Here is a 16,032-nt window from a genome sequence, read left to right as displayed (position 1 = left end):
ATGAGGTCTTTGGTGTTTCCTTTTACAAGAACACTAATCCTATCACATCAGAACTCTGCCCTTATGACTTCATTTAACCTTATTTCCTCGTATGACCTATCTCCAAATATAGTCGTACTGAAGGTTAGGGTTTAAACATATGAATTTGAGGGGGGGCACTCTTCAGACCACAGCACAAGAGAAAGAGAAGATGATTGATAGAGAAAGATTCTAGAGGAGCTACAAAAAATATTGTAGGATCATGAACAATGGTTAGTGACAATAGCACTCTTCTCCAGAGCAGAAGAGGAAGTTTGTAGTGAAAGTACAGAAACATTTTTAGACAGGACAGACATTTTGGGAATTTGCATCAAATTGCCTTATACGTCTTTGCAATGCTGCATTGTCTGCTTCCTCAGTCTGCTGTTATCCAACTTTCAGGGTTGTACGATAGTTACTTCATAGATTTTGTGAAAGAGTTTTAGTGGTAATCAGGAGGAAAGGTTGTATGAAGTGTGCTTGCTCTATCTTAACTGGAACCAAAAACTTTCTGTATAATTTTTAATAATTTATTCAGTATTTTCCATTAGATTGAATAGCTATTGAGGGTAATACCTGAGAATAGTGTCATTCCGTAATAAAGCATATCCAATTCAGAATCCAGTACACAATATTTGATATGTGGTTTAATTAAACGAAACACCTCTATTTTACTCTGTTTTAATAGTTTTGGTATTATTTTTATTAAAGCACAGGCTCATTTCTGCTTTAAAGCTTGTGTAGTTTTCCAACTGTTGACAGGAATTATCTTCACATTCAGATAATGCTTTGAGTCTTTTTTTTCTATGGTTCACAGATGTGCTTTTAGTTTTCATTTGGCTTGCTGCTTTGTTTTGCAGTGCTGAAGCATTTTTGCTGGAAAATGTCTTCAGAGTCAGAAAAGGATAAAGAGAGGATGGTTCAAACTGCCAAAATATTCTTTTTTCACATGCAAGATTTTGCTTCCTTTACAAACACATTTACTGAATTGTTTAACAGCAGTATGAATAATCAGGTCATCTGAATGGCTGTGAAAGAAGATGGTTATATTAAGGAAGTCTTTAAACAAATGCTCATAATTTTTAAGGAGAAGCAATCTGTAGTGGATGCAAAGGATGACAAGATGTAAAAGGAACTTTTATTTTTCAAGATTGCAACAGCTATGTGCTCAGTGGATGAGAAGAGTACCAATGTAAAGGAGTTGCATCAGTCAGCTAAAGAAGGGTTCAGAAATGTCCATATACCAATCATTGTCTCTTTGATAGATAGTGGTAACACCCCTGGGAGTTTGGAATCTTCTGTTGCACTCTTGATGAAGTACCGTCATTAATCTTCAATTTAGTGTCTTCCAAAGAAAAGATACCAAAGAGCAATCAGATGCTACTGCATCTGAAAAATGGCAGGTCCATTCGAAACCACTGCAATAGACACTGCGGAGAAGTTGCGGGATGCATTAAAAACTGACAGTAGTAAGAATACTATTTGAGTCAGCCACAGATCAGTTGGAGCAAATTGTCAAAACTATGGGACCAATATCAGAGATCCTCCAAAAAGCCCAAAAAACTGTGGAAATGAATTTTTCTGGGGTTAAGAAAGCCAGAGTAGTAGGAGTGCAACAGAAGTGCTCATTTCTGTCATAAAATCAGTTCAGATCCTGTGAGTTTTCATGGCACGTTCTAAGACTTTGATGTCAGATATGTAGTCGATTGGGACATTGACGCAAAGAATAGTTGCCTGGCAAACCAATTACTTCAAGTATTGCTCTGTTAAAAAAGAAACTGCTTGAAATGGTAGTTACTAAAAAGAATTTATTGTTTAAAAAAACCAAGATAATATTTCATTTGAAGATGTTTACAAATATTATATTTCATCTTAAATGATAATCGAAATAACTTTAAATTAATTTCCATTTAGTAATTATATTTCTAGTTACTACAGTGCAATGTCCCAGTAAATGTAAACATTACCATTAGGTAATCAGGCAGAAACAACTGTTGAGGGTTAGGAAACATAAAAAATGGCTCTCTGCACTTTCGTCACTCATATACCAATTTCTACATATCTCAGGGCCTTGACTATCATAAGCAATTACTGAACACTTTTGATAAGTTTTCTCCAGAAGTAAATAAGAACACTGGATGAGAATAGAATTTTCTTGCTTACATGAATAAGATCAGAGTAGATGATTTATTCTTATTTGTTTACTACTGATGTCTTATGATTAGGAGATATTAGGGGCTGAAAAACAGAGGTGATGATCTGATCTTTCACAATGAAAAGAGCATAACTCTTGGAGAAGTAGGATGTCTGAGATGTGCTTGTATTGGGGAAGAAAAGTTAGACAAGTTCATTTGGCTGCTACAGAGTCTTTGGCCCTCATGACTGTATGTGTTCAAGATTGCTGTATTTCACGTGACACCTAATAGGAACTTTATAGAAATTAAGAAAAGCAATTAATTACTCCAGTTCTTTATTGGAATTTTCCTTCTGAAAATGCCTAAGTTGTTTTCCTCATTTAAACATTTCCTCATGTAAAATCTTAAATCTTATTTTTTCCTTTAAAAAGAAATTTTCTCTATACTCTGTTCAAAAAAAGTCTGAAGCATGAGAAAGAAAAAGGGAAAGAAATTATGTGCGAGCATTTGATGAAGAGGGAGGAAGAAGGTATTCTATATGCTTTTTAGCCTTCTATGCAATCACTTTCACCAAGATAACCTCCGTAGTTATTAAAAAATAACAAAAGGAAAAAAGAAAGAAAAGTCCTGTAATATTTATAACAGCCCCCCTACCCCCAACACACTTTTTATCAGTAGCCAATGTTCAACACATCTTGGTATGTCTGAGAACATCTAGCTAAATGGATGTTGAATTTTACCAAATCAAGAACTAGTCCACTCATTATAAGTCCATTTGATTCAGATCATCAGACAATTCAGGCCAAGAATCCTAATTCCCCAATCAAATCAAACTCTACTGAAATTTTCTTTCACTGGATTGATTTTTTTAAAAGTAGGAATAAACAGAGAACTTCAGGACAAGCACGTAAGCATATTAGGGCACCGTATTATAAAAATAAAAGTAATGAATGGGGCCAGAATATTTTTGTATATACAAAAAGAGAGATGCATGTGTTACATTAATAAAATTACAACAGGATATAAGTACTACACAACTTTACACTGTAGCTAGCCTCTTTTCACTATCCATGTGAATTAATGCAAATTTGAAGGTCCCTTTATCTTCAGAAGTTATCACAGACTAACAAAGGAGCAGAAATTACAGAGGGTTTTGAAACTGTTCTAAAGTTTCATGAACTTATTCTCTGAATCAGTTTAAATCAATGGCCCACTTTATAGACTCCTTGCTCAAAAAATTGGGACTACAGAGATTGAGGGAATGTAAATCATGTACATTCCTCTTTAACTAAACCCACAAATCTACTTGATTCAAGAGAATCATTTTTATCTCCAGAGAGCCATTCAGTAAAGCAACAGCAGGAAAGGAAAGAACTAAGTTATCTTTTTAAAAAACTTCATTATTCCCTTCAGGATCATAATCACCTAAATTACAAGCTAAAGGGGTTTATTAAATAGATTTCGGTGGCTGATTCCATAGATTTGGGCTCAGGTCCTAGAATTCACATTTCTAACAGGTTCTGCAGGGATGCTGTTGCTGCTGATACTGGGAGCATGCTTTAAGAGTAACTGAAGAGAATTTTCTTACCCAGAAGACTGATTTCTCATGGAGATCAAATGCTTTAGGCTGGCTTTTGAGCTTAGCTGAGAGGCTGCAACTTTCCTCTACAGTCTACATCATTGCTTCACTCTGGCAGGCCTGTCTATTTTCTGACGCTTATATACATTGGTCATTCCTCTATCTCACCTCTTTTTTCTACTTACCTTTCTTTTCCACCAATCTGAAGCTCCTCCCCTAAGCCTCTTCTCAGATAGAAAGTCATATCCAATTCCAGGCCAGAAGAATCTCATTTTCTTTTGAACTCCAGTCACTTATTATTTGTAATTACTTTTGGCACTAAGCACTTGATACATACTTGCCCCTACTGTTTTTCCTCCTTTCTCTTGACCCTTGCTCCCACTTCAGTGTCTCAAGGCCTCACTCAGTGTTGTCTCCTTTGTGAAGCTTCTCATCTTGCCTCATTTAGAAAGAATGTCTCTTCTGAATTTTCATGAATGAGAGACTTGATTTTCCTCTTTCTTTTTGGTATTTCCCTTGTTACTTGTTTGTGTTCTTTTCTTAATTCCTCCCAAGACATTATGCATTCATGGAAGATCTGGTGTAGTGTAATTCAACATTTAATCCCCAAAGTGCTTTGTGCATAGTATGACTCAATAAATGCATTTATATGGCACAGGAAAAAATATATCTAAGATGTTGAGAGGCTATTCCTAACACATTTCACCACGGTCTCATTAACATAGTCTTACTTCAAAGCATTCCTGGGTCCTAGGTAGCCACTGACTTGCTAAAGTCCCTGTGCAATGGACTTAGTAATTATCTTTATGGAAATTCTATGTTTGCTTTATTGGGTGAGAGGCCAATGAAAACTGTGTGACAGCAATGCCCTTGGCCCTGATTTTCTCAAAATCCCAGTGTAAACAATCATAGTACTAGATGACTCTATTCTCTACCAGGTGATTTTATGCCTCTAATTTCCCATTGAGTTTCTTCTATCATGACACAGACCCTTCTGGAAGTCCTACTGGGACTATGGGAGTTGATTTTCACTTTTGCTGTTTCAAATCTCTAAGTAACATGGACTTTCAGAATTCAAAGATATGAAGCTAGCTCTCACTTTCACTCCATTTAGCCAATTCAAGGGTCTTTGGAGATGAGGTCAAGTAACTTCCCATCACCCCGCCTACATTGTGTAATACCAGAAGAAGAGGTGGGGAACATTCCCAACTGTGAAATTCAAAGATTTATATTTCTTTTTACCTAATTGTTTGCACATAATGGGGGCTCAATATATCATTGATACTGGCTTGTAATTAGATGTTTTTCTTCTCCCATATCTTTGACTATCTCCACACACATCCCCATGCTTTCCTTTTTTAAAAAAAATTTTGTTCAATTACAGTTGTCCCAATTTTTCCCCCATTTCTCTCCCCTGCCCCGCCTACCTCCTCCCCTTCAGTCAATACCCACCTTGTTGTCCATTATCATGGGTTCTTTATACATGTACCTAAAATATGTGAATTAACAATGAATACTTAAAATCCAATTTTCCATACGTTCTTTATAAAGTAACATATGTGTTTAAATTTTATCTTCTGTAATGGTTTGGAAACATATTTACAACACCCCATTAATGAGAGTGATTGTGATCTCACTAACATCTTTCCCTTGTATTTCTCAAGTTTCCATGTTTCCCCCCATCTGAGACCACACTAATTTGGTCTTGAATACTAATAAAAATCTCTGAAGAAAATTCACTCCTTAATTATGTCTGTGGGGTGCAAAACTTTCCCATTTGATGAAGAATTTGTCTTTTGCTTTCTAACTCAGGCTTCTCTGATTTGTTCTTATTAGGACTACTAAATAAAAAATAAGGGAATGTCCTTATATTCATCATAACTCCCTCAATTGCTTGAGATAAAAAGTTTAATTCAAATTCTTTAAGCAAAAATATAGTTTATTGATTCATGTAATTGAAAAGCCCACAGTATCCAGTTTCAGGAACAGTTGGATCTAGGGGATCATATACTCTCGTCTGTACTGAGTTCTTTTCATTTTTAAACTGTTCCTTTACTGTATTAACTCCATTCTCAAGGAGCTACTGTCTCCCTTCTTGGGGGCAACATAGCTGCTAGTAGCTCTAGGCTCATACTCTGTTTTTGGTAATCTCCGTTAAAAAAAGGCCCCACTCCACTCCCAATTCCAGTGCCAAATATAGTACCCTGAATTTATCTCTCAGACTCTGATTGTGTTATTTTCTACTTTAGCATGGCTGTGCTATAGCCCTGGAGAAGAAACGCACCGAGTTACAGGCCCACTCGTAGGCAATGGGCTAAGCCAGCTCTGCATCAATTAGTTGGGGGGTGATTCCCCAAGGATATTCAGGGTGTCCTGACAGAAATAAAGCAACAGGGTTCCAGAAAAACAAAATTACAAGGTTCCTTTATATTCCACTTTTGGAAGAGATGATGACGTTGATCAAAATGGAGAGGACCACAACAATTACAGGAGCAGGGACATACTTTTTGCTGGAAGCTGTAAAAACAAATAAACAAAAAGTTAGAGATGTTTTAGGTGGCAGAGATTTTTTTAAAACTACCTAATTTTTCTTTTGATTCAATTTTTTAACTTAGAAAATTTCTAATAAAAATATTTGAAATTAGCTACTTTGAAAAAAGTATTCTCAGGTATTTCTAACCAATAGAACTCAGCTTGCACATTTTACAGATGATGAAACAGGCACCAAGAAATTAAAAGATGTATTTCAGGTTACCCGACTAGAAAGTAATAAGCATTATTATTTTAGAATATTATCTAGGAAAAGTTGGCACTCAAAAATGATAAGCATTATTTCTTCTGTATCTTCTTTTATTCCTATTCTTATTGTTAATATTACTGAAGCACACGTTTGCACTATTGAACTTATTATTCTGCTTCCATGTGCGAAGTACTTTCTTGGAGTTTTTCAGTTGTGTTTGAGAGGGTGGATACTGCTTGCTATCAGAACATCTTCTAGGCATGTATTTCCCCCATTTTATAAATGAAGGAACCAGCTCAAAAGTTGTCATTTACCCGTGGCCACATAACTACTAACATATGCCCAGATCTTACTGACTTGGGGTCAATTCTCTTTCCACTGTGCCCTGTGGCCTCCTAGATTCATTCAATTACATGTGCGTTCTTTCTTACATTTGTCTGAGTTAGACACTGCACTTGAAGGTGAATGTGATGCCACAAATAGGGAAAACTAATGTGAGAAAACTGAAGCCAAGAAGAAAAGAAAATAGGAAATGGGAAGTTAATAAAATAGATTATAATAATGGTAATAGTAGCCAAAAAGTTTTGAGTACTTATTTATACAGATCAGATACTGTTTCTAAGTGCTTTTACCTTCCAGAATCTTATAAAGTAGGTTTTATTAAAAATTATTTCTATTTAAAAGAAAAAGCAAGCACAGAGAGATTAAGCCATTTGCCCATGTTTTCACCTCTAATAACTGGCAAGGTTAACATGTAAAACCAGGCTTAGTACAAACAATTGACTACATTTGTTTTTCTAGAAACATGCTTAAGAATCCTGATTATGTTAAACATTTTAACAAATAAACCCCTCTTCTTTGTAAATTCAATGATACAAAACAAAGCATGTGTTTGTGTGTCTACAGATTTTTGGCACAGATTATTTTGCTGAAGAAACAACATTTAAGGGCAAATAGCTAACATAACATACTTTGAGTTTTTCCATGGACCTGAAAACATCTGTTTCTATGGTAACTAGCATAGGTCATATGAGGGCTGAAAGAAGAATTAGTGGGAAAAACTGTCAGTTTAGAATGTCTTAAACGGTTTTTTTTTTTTTTTTACAAATTCCTTCCCTTTAATACTGGGGTCCGGCACAAATAATGCCCCTCTTTGTTATAAAAATTTTTATTACAAAACCATAAGCATGTAATTCTGTAACATAACAATATCACACTCAAGCACACTGTATGCCATTTTAGGTGAAATGTTCAAATTGCTGTCCATCTGGTGTGAGACATTCATGCACCCCACTGACCACACTCAAGCAGGCATTACTTCTGCCGGATCCTGTATATTATGCTATTAATTTGATTTCTCAACTCTCTGAAGGCAACAGACTCCTGGAAGGTCTTCGAACTTGAGAACTGAAGTTGCAAGTTAACAAAACCAACTTTGAAATAAATTGAAGGACTGGAATGCTCTTTAATCTACTGTCTCTTCACTAGGAGAATTACAGTGTTCTGGCTGGCCAGTTTTCAAAGGTGTTTATGTTGGCTTTCAGATATCATGTCTGCCACATTAAGAGGGAATGGGAGAGGAAACATAAGTCACTGGCTCACAGGGACTTTTGGGGATATAGAATAACTTATGGTTTCTGCTAGTAAAAAAAAATGGAAAGGAAACAGTCTACTGAGAAGATTCTACTTTCACGAGAAATTGGATATCAGTGCTCGAAAGCACCATCTGTGAATTCTCTAGGTTAATTTTAAGGTGAATTGTGCCACCCAGGTGACTGAGAGAAATGAAGTGGGCAAATGTAGTTATATAGAAAATCAGGTCTGATGAAGAGACTGAGGAGGAGCAGAATATATCATCCTAAAATAGGCCTCTTTGGCATAATGACTATTTTGAGCTGAAGGCTATCAAGGCCCAGCAGACTCAGGAAAAGCTTTTTATCTCCCCCTTAACTGCCTAAAAGAATTATCAAAGGGGTCCTGTACCAAGAAGAGAGCTACTATCAGAGATAACTTTTTGTATTAAACAAACTTATTTGAATTGCAGGGCAAACATACTTGTTTACCAAACATTTACCCTTCTCATCTTCCTACAAATTGTCTTCCTCCTCTTTAAAGCCTCAGATCCCTGTTCCTTTCCTTAGCTCAGAAACATTATAAGTTTTACTTCTCTGGCTGAGTTTGAATCTCATATCTTTATGGGGTTCCTGCATGTATAAAACTATTATTTTTTTCTTGTTAAACTGTCTTTCCATTACAATGTGTGTGTGTGCGCGCATGAGTGTGTGTGTGTGTGTGTGTGTGTGTGTGTGTGTGGAGGGGGGGAGATGGTGATTCTCAGCCAGGAACATGGAAGGGTACAGGGAAAATTATTTTTCTTCCCCTACATTGATCTTAGTTCCTCCCAGTGAAGGACTCTCAGATAAGAAAACACATTACTTCCCTCCGCCCATTGTTCATGTATGTGTCAATCCTATACTGCTTCACGGGTTTGGATAGAGTATTATTTATTAATTAACGGCAATGACTTAAAGAAAGTTTCAGACATAGCTTGCTTATTGAGAAAAGTTGCAGTTAATAGCTGAAAGTATTCTGAAGCCAATCAAAAACTTTCTTAAAAAGTTAGTAGAGCTAGGCAGATATTTGTTGTGTCAATTCCAAGGCTATACAGTCTTTGTGTCCTCAACTAAAGTGACTGTGGTAACAACAAACCAATGGCAGATGAGGCTTAGGTAAGGTGGAACCAGAGGATGAAGAAGACTTTTCTGCAACTTTCAGTCAGAGCCGAGTCCAAGGACAAATGTCATCTCTAAAGCTCGAGATCACTCTTTCCCTCTTACTCTCTAGACACTTTTCGAACTGTGCTGGCTGGGAAGACACTCCAATTCCAACTTTTGGTCTATGATACAATGTCTTTGAACAACATAACACTTTCTAAGACCAGTGGTATTTTTATTTTCCCATTTACAATCTCTTTTCCAAAGGCTGCCCAAGCTGCTAATTGGCAAATTTCTAAGAACAAGATAGTTATGGTAAGCCACATTGCAAGTAGTCACATTCCAGGTGTTTACGTTATGGCTACAGCTCTTTGGTCTTAAACAAGGGGTTGAAACTTCTAGAATATTTTCTTCTAGCAAATATTGGAACTGTTTTTAGTCAATTGAGTTGTAGGGTAATCTGACCCAAGGCTCAGCTCACTTAGAGGTGTGAAAGAGAATGCTTTATTTATTAATTCACTTATTCAACAAACATTTGCCAGTGAACTGAAGTTAGTAATAGTTAACACATATGTATCATTTATTGTATGCTAGAGAGCATAGAAATTAGTTAGCATTTTATTTTATCTTCACAAGAGCCCTGTAGGATTCTATTATGATGCTCATTGTATAGATGAAGAAACTTAGGGTTTAAGCAACTTGACTGAGAACACAGCTAAAAAGGGATGCAGGCTGGATATGAATACAGAAAGGCGGATCTGAGATCAAACTGCCTGAATTCCATGCCAAGCTCTTAAATACTGTGTAGTCAAATTAGTGCCCACAAAGAATTTACAGAGCAACACAAGATTATCGATTCCCTTAAGGATGATTTGTGATTTCAAATATCCAGTCAAGACCAATCAAGCTTCCTGAATCTAGTAATAAACATGGCATACCCCAGCAAGCCTTAACTCAAGACCAAGTTAAAATTGAGTTTGGATAGTTTTCCCACAGGAAAGCAAAGATCATCTGTTTGGGTGGTAGGGTCCTGAAATATTTCTCTTTGAAACTTACAGAGTGGCATAAAATGGGTAATAGTTTCAGTATATATTCCTCTCTCTCAGTTTTCTACTCCTTGACATAATGTTCTGATTTTTCACTTATTATATATTACTCTGCTAGTTAACCTAGTAATAGTTATTTGTCTCAAATTCATGATGAAAATGAAGCAACGGTATCCTACTCAGGTTCCAAAGAATCTTGGAACTTGGCTATAAATGTTCTCATTTATTATTAAAACCTTAGTTTTCTTCAGATTCTACTCTAAGTTGTTCATTGTCCTCTACAAACACTAATCTGTTGGATCTGTGGAGCAGATGTACGTTTCACTCCTATTGCTGCTTGCCACACTGACAATGAGAGAAGAGGGAGGATAAAAGGTGTGGTAGGTCACCTTTCCCTTGCTCTGCGGCCAGAGGAAGCAGGCCCTAGACATCAGTGTGGATGCCAGTTTAAGGCTCTTTGCAACTCTACAGCTTTGACAGGTTAAGAAATACTGACAGCCTGTATTTTTAACAGCAGCAATAATGATGGAGTAGAGGATATTTCAAAGGTAGACCTTCCTACCCAAAGCAAGGATCTTTGCAGCTGGGTTGAGAGTAAAAATCTGTATATATGGATGACATTCTCCCTCCTTCTGAATCAAATAGGGAACAGCATTTGCTACAAAACTACCACCTTGGGAAATGACTGTGGCTGGCAATATGCGAGGATAAAATGGAATCAATCACCTGTTTTTCTAAAAAAAAAGAGCTTTTCAATTTTTAAAATATTGTGATATCTTTAATTTCTCCTGCTTCAGTTTATTTTCTGTGATTTTATCAGGGCTGTTGTAAAAATATTGATCTAACTGGTGCTCCTTTTCTTAAAAACTTCTTGTGACTTATTACCTACGTACAGCATGAAGTTCAAAAGCCCTGATCATGGACTACAGATTTTTTATAGTCAGGCCCCACCAGAACCCTCCAGACATGATCACTCTCCTGCTTTTTTCCTCGTCCCAGCCCCCTTCCTATTCCCTGCACATCCTACGCTGCTGCCATCCAGAATTTTGGAGAGGCTCTGAAGTCACTAGGCTGTCTAGAATTTCTGTGACTCAGTATACTGTTCCCTGCTTGAAATGACTTGTCCTCTCTTCTCTCACTAAAACCCCCCATTCCTACTTCAAGTCCCACGTGGTCCTCTACTCTGAAGTCTTCCTCTCTTTCCCCAGGGAGAATGAGTAGCTTGCTACACTGAGCAGCCACAACCATTGCTTAAATGTTGGGTGTATTATTTTGTACTTTCATGTGTAGATATTTGTTTATATTTCCATTGCTCATTAGATTAAAAATCCTCCTAGGATAGCAGTTTTGCTTTATCCTTTTATTTTGCCTGGGGTCTCCTATGACAGTTCCCAGAACACAGAAGGCGCTTAATAGATAAGAGCAAATGAATGAATCATGCCTTCTGATTTACCTTTAACACTCCTTACTGATGAAATGGCCATAGCAAAAAAATAAGTTTGAGGGAGAAGATAAAGATGCTATATTTTATGCAGAGTCATTTCCAAGGTTGACTATCTCAGCTAGAATGGCCTATATATTAGTGCCTTTGTAAAAATACATTTTCCTAGAGATAGGTAAGGAGAAAGAAGAGAGAGGAAACTGAGAAATAAGGTAGGTTTCTTTTTTTCCTAATATGTCAGTTCTCCCATTATTGAAGGCCAATTTCTATGTTTTTGGCCTTTTCCCCCCAAGCCCACTCAGAAAAATATATTTTATAAAAGACTATATTTTATGGTCTGTGGTCCTGATAAGAACGAATTTATACCTTTTAAGAGTTGACAGTTATATCTGCTCAGATTTCCAGTTGACCGCAATTGCAACCAATTTCCTCTTGGGTAGTAGCTCATATTTACAACTTCAAACAACTCATAGGGAGGGACAAGGACCTCCTCCTTGAGAGAGAAGTCTTGTACAGGTGCACCCAGGCAAGTAAATATGGTAAATAGAGTTTGGTTCCCAAACTTCTGTGCTTCTTTTCTTAAGAGGGAGGTGGAGAGGAATTGGCCAAATCGAAAGATGGCACCGATGTTGGCTTGCAAGTAGAAATCAGCCTCATGATACACCTCATGACACAGAGGGTCATTCTTCGTTATAATTCCTTTCCTCAGCAGCTGTATTGCTGAGGTCAGGTAGTAATGCAGATATTTGAAATGGAATGAATGTTTATACTGCCACGGAGACCTGGCAGCGCTGGCCATGGCTTGAGTGAAGTCAGAGCGAACCTTGGTGTTCAATGTGTAAACCAAGATGGCCACAGCGTGTGTGATAGTCATGTTTGTAGGCAGGGCTTTAGCTCGGTTCAACCAGGTTAAGTGAGCATTTTGCCAGACCCTGGAATAATTCTTATGGACTTTTAGTTCTTTTTGGAAATAATCCTCTTGACTTAGCTCCTCTTTGACCCGTTGACTGCAGCCTTGGTATTGATCATCAAAGGAATCTGGTGCCAAGTCAAAGTTGAGTTCAATAACAGCCTGTAAGAAAGGGAAATATTGATTATAATTTTTTCAAATCAGATGGTGTATCTGACTGCAGATATTCTGTACTCTGCCAGACCATCTTCTCAAGGCCAGCGTTTGCTGAAATAAGTTTCACTCATAATCATTCCACTGCTCCAGTCCTTCCTGTATCAGTGACCTGTGTTAGAGATGGAATTTGATTTGATGAATATCACTGAAAACTCAGAAATACTCATCTCCCCAGGGAGGACGTGACCATTTTTGTATTAGCAAAATCGCAGGGGGTTTTTTTTGCTTTTGTTTTTTGCATATTGGGTATGCAATTAATAACCTTGAAGTTTTGTTTTACTTTCTATTTCCTCTTTTGTCTCCTTTCACATTTCATTATGGGTGTTGTAAGGACTATCTCTTTTAAAAATACCTAAAAGTTATATTAAGCCTTTGAACTTTATTTAAGAAAAGACTTAAGTGATAAATGATGTTGGGTGTTCCAAAGGCATCCCCAGTAAATAACAACCTTTTTTTCTGTTCAGTCTCTGAAAAAAGAGCAAAGTTGAGGGCTAAAATATCATTTTTATTAATGAATAATGTCATGTTGGGGCATATATCTTTAGGTCTGATGGCGAGTGGGCTTGTGAGGAATAAACCCCAGAGTGAGGCACACTTGCCCATTCAGCTACAGGTAGTGCTGACTGGCAGCCTACCCAGGTAAGGTTCTTGTCATGGAGGGACACAGACTTCCTGGCCTCTGCCATCAGGCTAGTTCCCAGGAGTAAGAAAAGCAAAGTTAAACTCAGCATACCCAGTTATTCTTCCTTACGTTATCAATCAAGTAAATTTGCTCACGTCCTGGGTATCAGAGCGTGTAAAGGTTTGGACAGTGGTTGGGAGTGTGTCTAGGAAAATCAATTTTCTTGGAAATCAGGAGCAGGAGAAACACATTTTCTAATGGGTAACCAATTGAATATTTCTTACTGATACTTAGTGAGTATTAAATTGAAGTTAGAGTTTGAATACAAGTTCACTAAGTACCGTCAGTTCATCATGTGCAGCCATATTTCAATGACTTAAATCTCAACATGTCTCCTGCTTGACAAAAAAAAAAAAAGATGTTTTTCTAACAAGCAATGCTCATTAAGGAATATATTGAAAGATAAAGTTTTGCCCCAGTCAATGTCAAAGATGTTGAGGTTGAAACTAAAATAAAAATGCCATTTGGTATTTTTACTGTTTATTTATGTTAAATCATCCATTTGTGTGTAAATTAGAACAAATTTTTAAGACTGCTTAAATAATTTTAACCAATAAATCTTTACAGCAAGTTTACAAGAAAACCTAGAGAATCTATTTAAGCCAAAATAAAACAAAATCAATAATATTACATTTTGTCAAATCTCATTATGATAATCTAAAAATATTATATTACTAACATCAAATAGTCTATGATCTTTTAACATTAGGTTACTTTCTCTTATGTGGAACTTTCAATTATAATACTTCTTTCAATTGATTCATATGATACATTCTAAAGCCAAATAAACTTGGTTAATTTTGCATTATTTGTCCTACACAAACAGTGCTTTACTTATATCTTGTGGAGAATACAGAAAATAATGTCATGCCACTAGCTTCCATTATGTCAAAATTATAAACTATAAAGAATTACACAATTGTAAGTAACTGTTTTCCACTCTTCACTAGCATAACTTAAGATATGTGAATGAAATTAGATCCCAAGTGCCTAAAGGTTACTGAAAGGTTGTGACCAGGGGAAGGCTATATTGGCACTTTAATCACCCAGAGCTTTAATCACTCTTCAATTGCACCCTACGTGGGGACTCACCGTGGGTGTCTGCAGGCCAGCCAACAGCAACAACAGAGGAAACTGCAATCGAAGAAGCCAGGTTCCTGTCACAGGAACCATAGTTGTTGGGAGAAGTATCTTCCTGTATCTGTTGGTCAATGGACAGCATTTGTTTGTGTTAAATGTACTTAGCTCTTGCAGCTTCATCCTGAAATGAGTTCTCACATTTTCTATTCTTTGAGTGTCAACAAGAACCTTTCTTGCTAACGTCTATGTCGAGACTTCCGTTGACCACCACCAACTTCACTGCAAAGCTGAAATCTCTCAAATAGCCAGAACTGTGCACCAAACAAGGAGTTCTAAAGTGAACTGAAGTTACTTCCAATTAAAAGAAAATCCCTAATCTAATCTGTATGCGGGGGAATTCCAAAGTCCTGTTCAGGATCAAGCTCAGCTGCTCAGACTCAAATTAGGGAGGCAGGAGACCGCACACACTGCACAGTGTTGGAGCCAAGTGGTATTATCTTGAGTGGCAGACTTTCACTGCGCGTGACATGATTGGCTGCTGCATTGTTGGGAAGATGCCACCTCAAGATGGGCCTACGTCAGCCCCATCTGGTGCTGCTGATAGGGGCTGGCCAGAAGGGATTGTCAAAAAGCAGAGAACCTTTTAGGGTTACTCTCCAAAAAAAGGTTGTCTTTGCTGCTTTTCCACAGAATCTTTGAAACTCTCCAAACCAGAAATTATACCTATTGGGGTCATTGCTCTTCCTGTTATGGAAGACATAGGATCTTCCATCCATACTACTTCAGTTTGCAGTAAACCCTAATGACTGTTGTCAAAAGGACAGCCTCTGCTTCGTGACAGCATCAGTGGAACTGGAGAGCATTATGTTAAGTGCAATAAGTCAGGGGGTGAAAGACAAATTCCATATGATCTCACTTATAAGTGGAACCTAATCAACAAAATAAACAAGCAAGGAAAATATAACCAGCAACATTGAAAGAAAAAACAAACCAACAGGAACAAGAGGGAAGCAGGGAGGGAGGTAATGGGGAAAAGACAGGGAAGGGTCAACTCAAGGAACATGTATAAGGACCCATGGACGAAACCAAAGTGGGGAAGGATTGAGGGTGGGAGAGAGGAAAATGGTGGCGGGAAAATGGAGACAAATGTATTTGAACAATAAAAAAAAAATTAAAAAAAAGCAAAGAGCTTCTGAAGAGCTGCAGTGACAAGCTAACACAGCCCTGGTATTCTAATAAACACTCCCTCATAGACACTGCCCTTTGCAGCCTGAACATCCTTCCTCTGTTCCTGGTCTTTGTTTTTCTTGAACACTTTTTCCAGTCACACTTCCCGATTTATTATTTTACTACAAAGAGAAACTGAATCCTGTTATTGGTAATTCAGGTACTTTTTATTATTATTTTAATATAAAATATATTTATTTTAATATATTTTTAATCTAAATTATAATGGTCCCAGTGGTTCTGT

At 37.1% G+C, this 16,032-nt stretch overlaps 2 protein-coding genes across 2 annotated transcripts; one reads left to right on the top strand and one right to left on the bottom strand.

The window, feature by feature from the left end:
* Positions 1-901: 901 nt before the first annotated feature.
* CUNH12orf60 (chromosome unknown C12orf60 homolog) lies at positions 902-1,658 on the top strand. Its single transcript, XM_054590803.1, is given in 4 exon segments — positions 902-1,338; positions 1,340-1,413; positions 1,416-1,501; positions 1,503-1,658. Coding segments are annotated over 4 exon segments (753 nt in total).
* Positions 1,659-6,157: 4,499 nt separating this feature from the next.
* ART4 (ADP-ribosyltransferase 4 (inactive) (Dombrock blood group)) lies at positions 6,158-14,778 on the bottom strand. The gene is made up of 3 exons (XM_054590917.1): positions 14,562-14,778; positions 12,040-12,745; positions 6,158-6,249 (listed from the first exon to the last, which is right to left on the bottom strand). Exons 1-3 carry the CDS (start codon positions 14,739-14,741, stop codon positions 6,158-6,160), a joined length of 978 nt encoding a protein of 325 aa, XP_054446892.1. The 5' UTR covers positions 14,742-14,778.
* Positions 14,779-16,032: the final 1,254 nt, after the last annotated feature.

Source organism: Pteronotus mesoamericanus, unplaced genomic scaffold (genome assembly GCF_021234165.1).
Source record: "Pteronotus mesoamericanus isolate MK-2021 breed Mesoamerican mustached bat unplaced genomic scaffold, CSHL_Meso_final scaffold_21, whole genome shotgun sequence".
NCBI classification, from domain to species: Eukaryota; Metazoa; Chordata; class Mammalia; order Chiroptera; family Mormoopidae; genus Pteronotus; species Pteronotus mesoamericanus.
The sequence above is the reverse complement of the archived record's forward strand: the minus strand, read 5'-3'. Positions and strand labels throughout refer to the sequence as shown.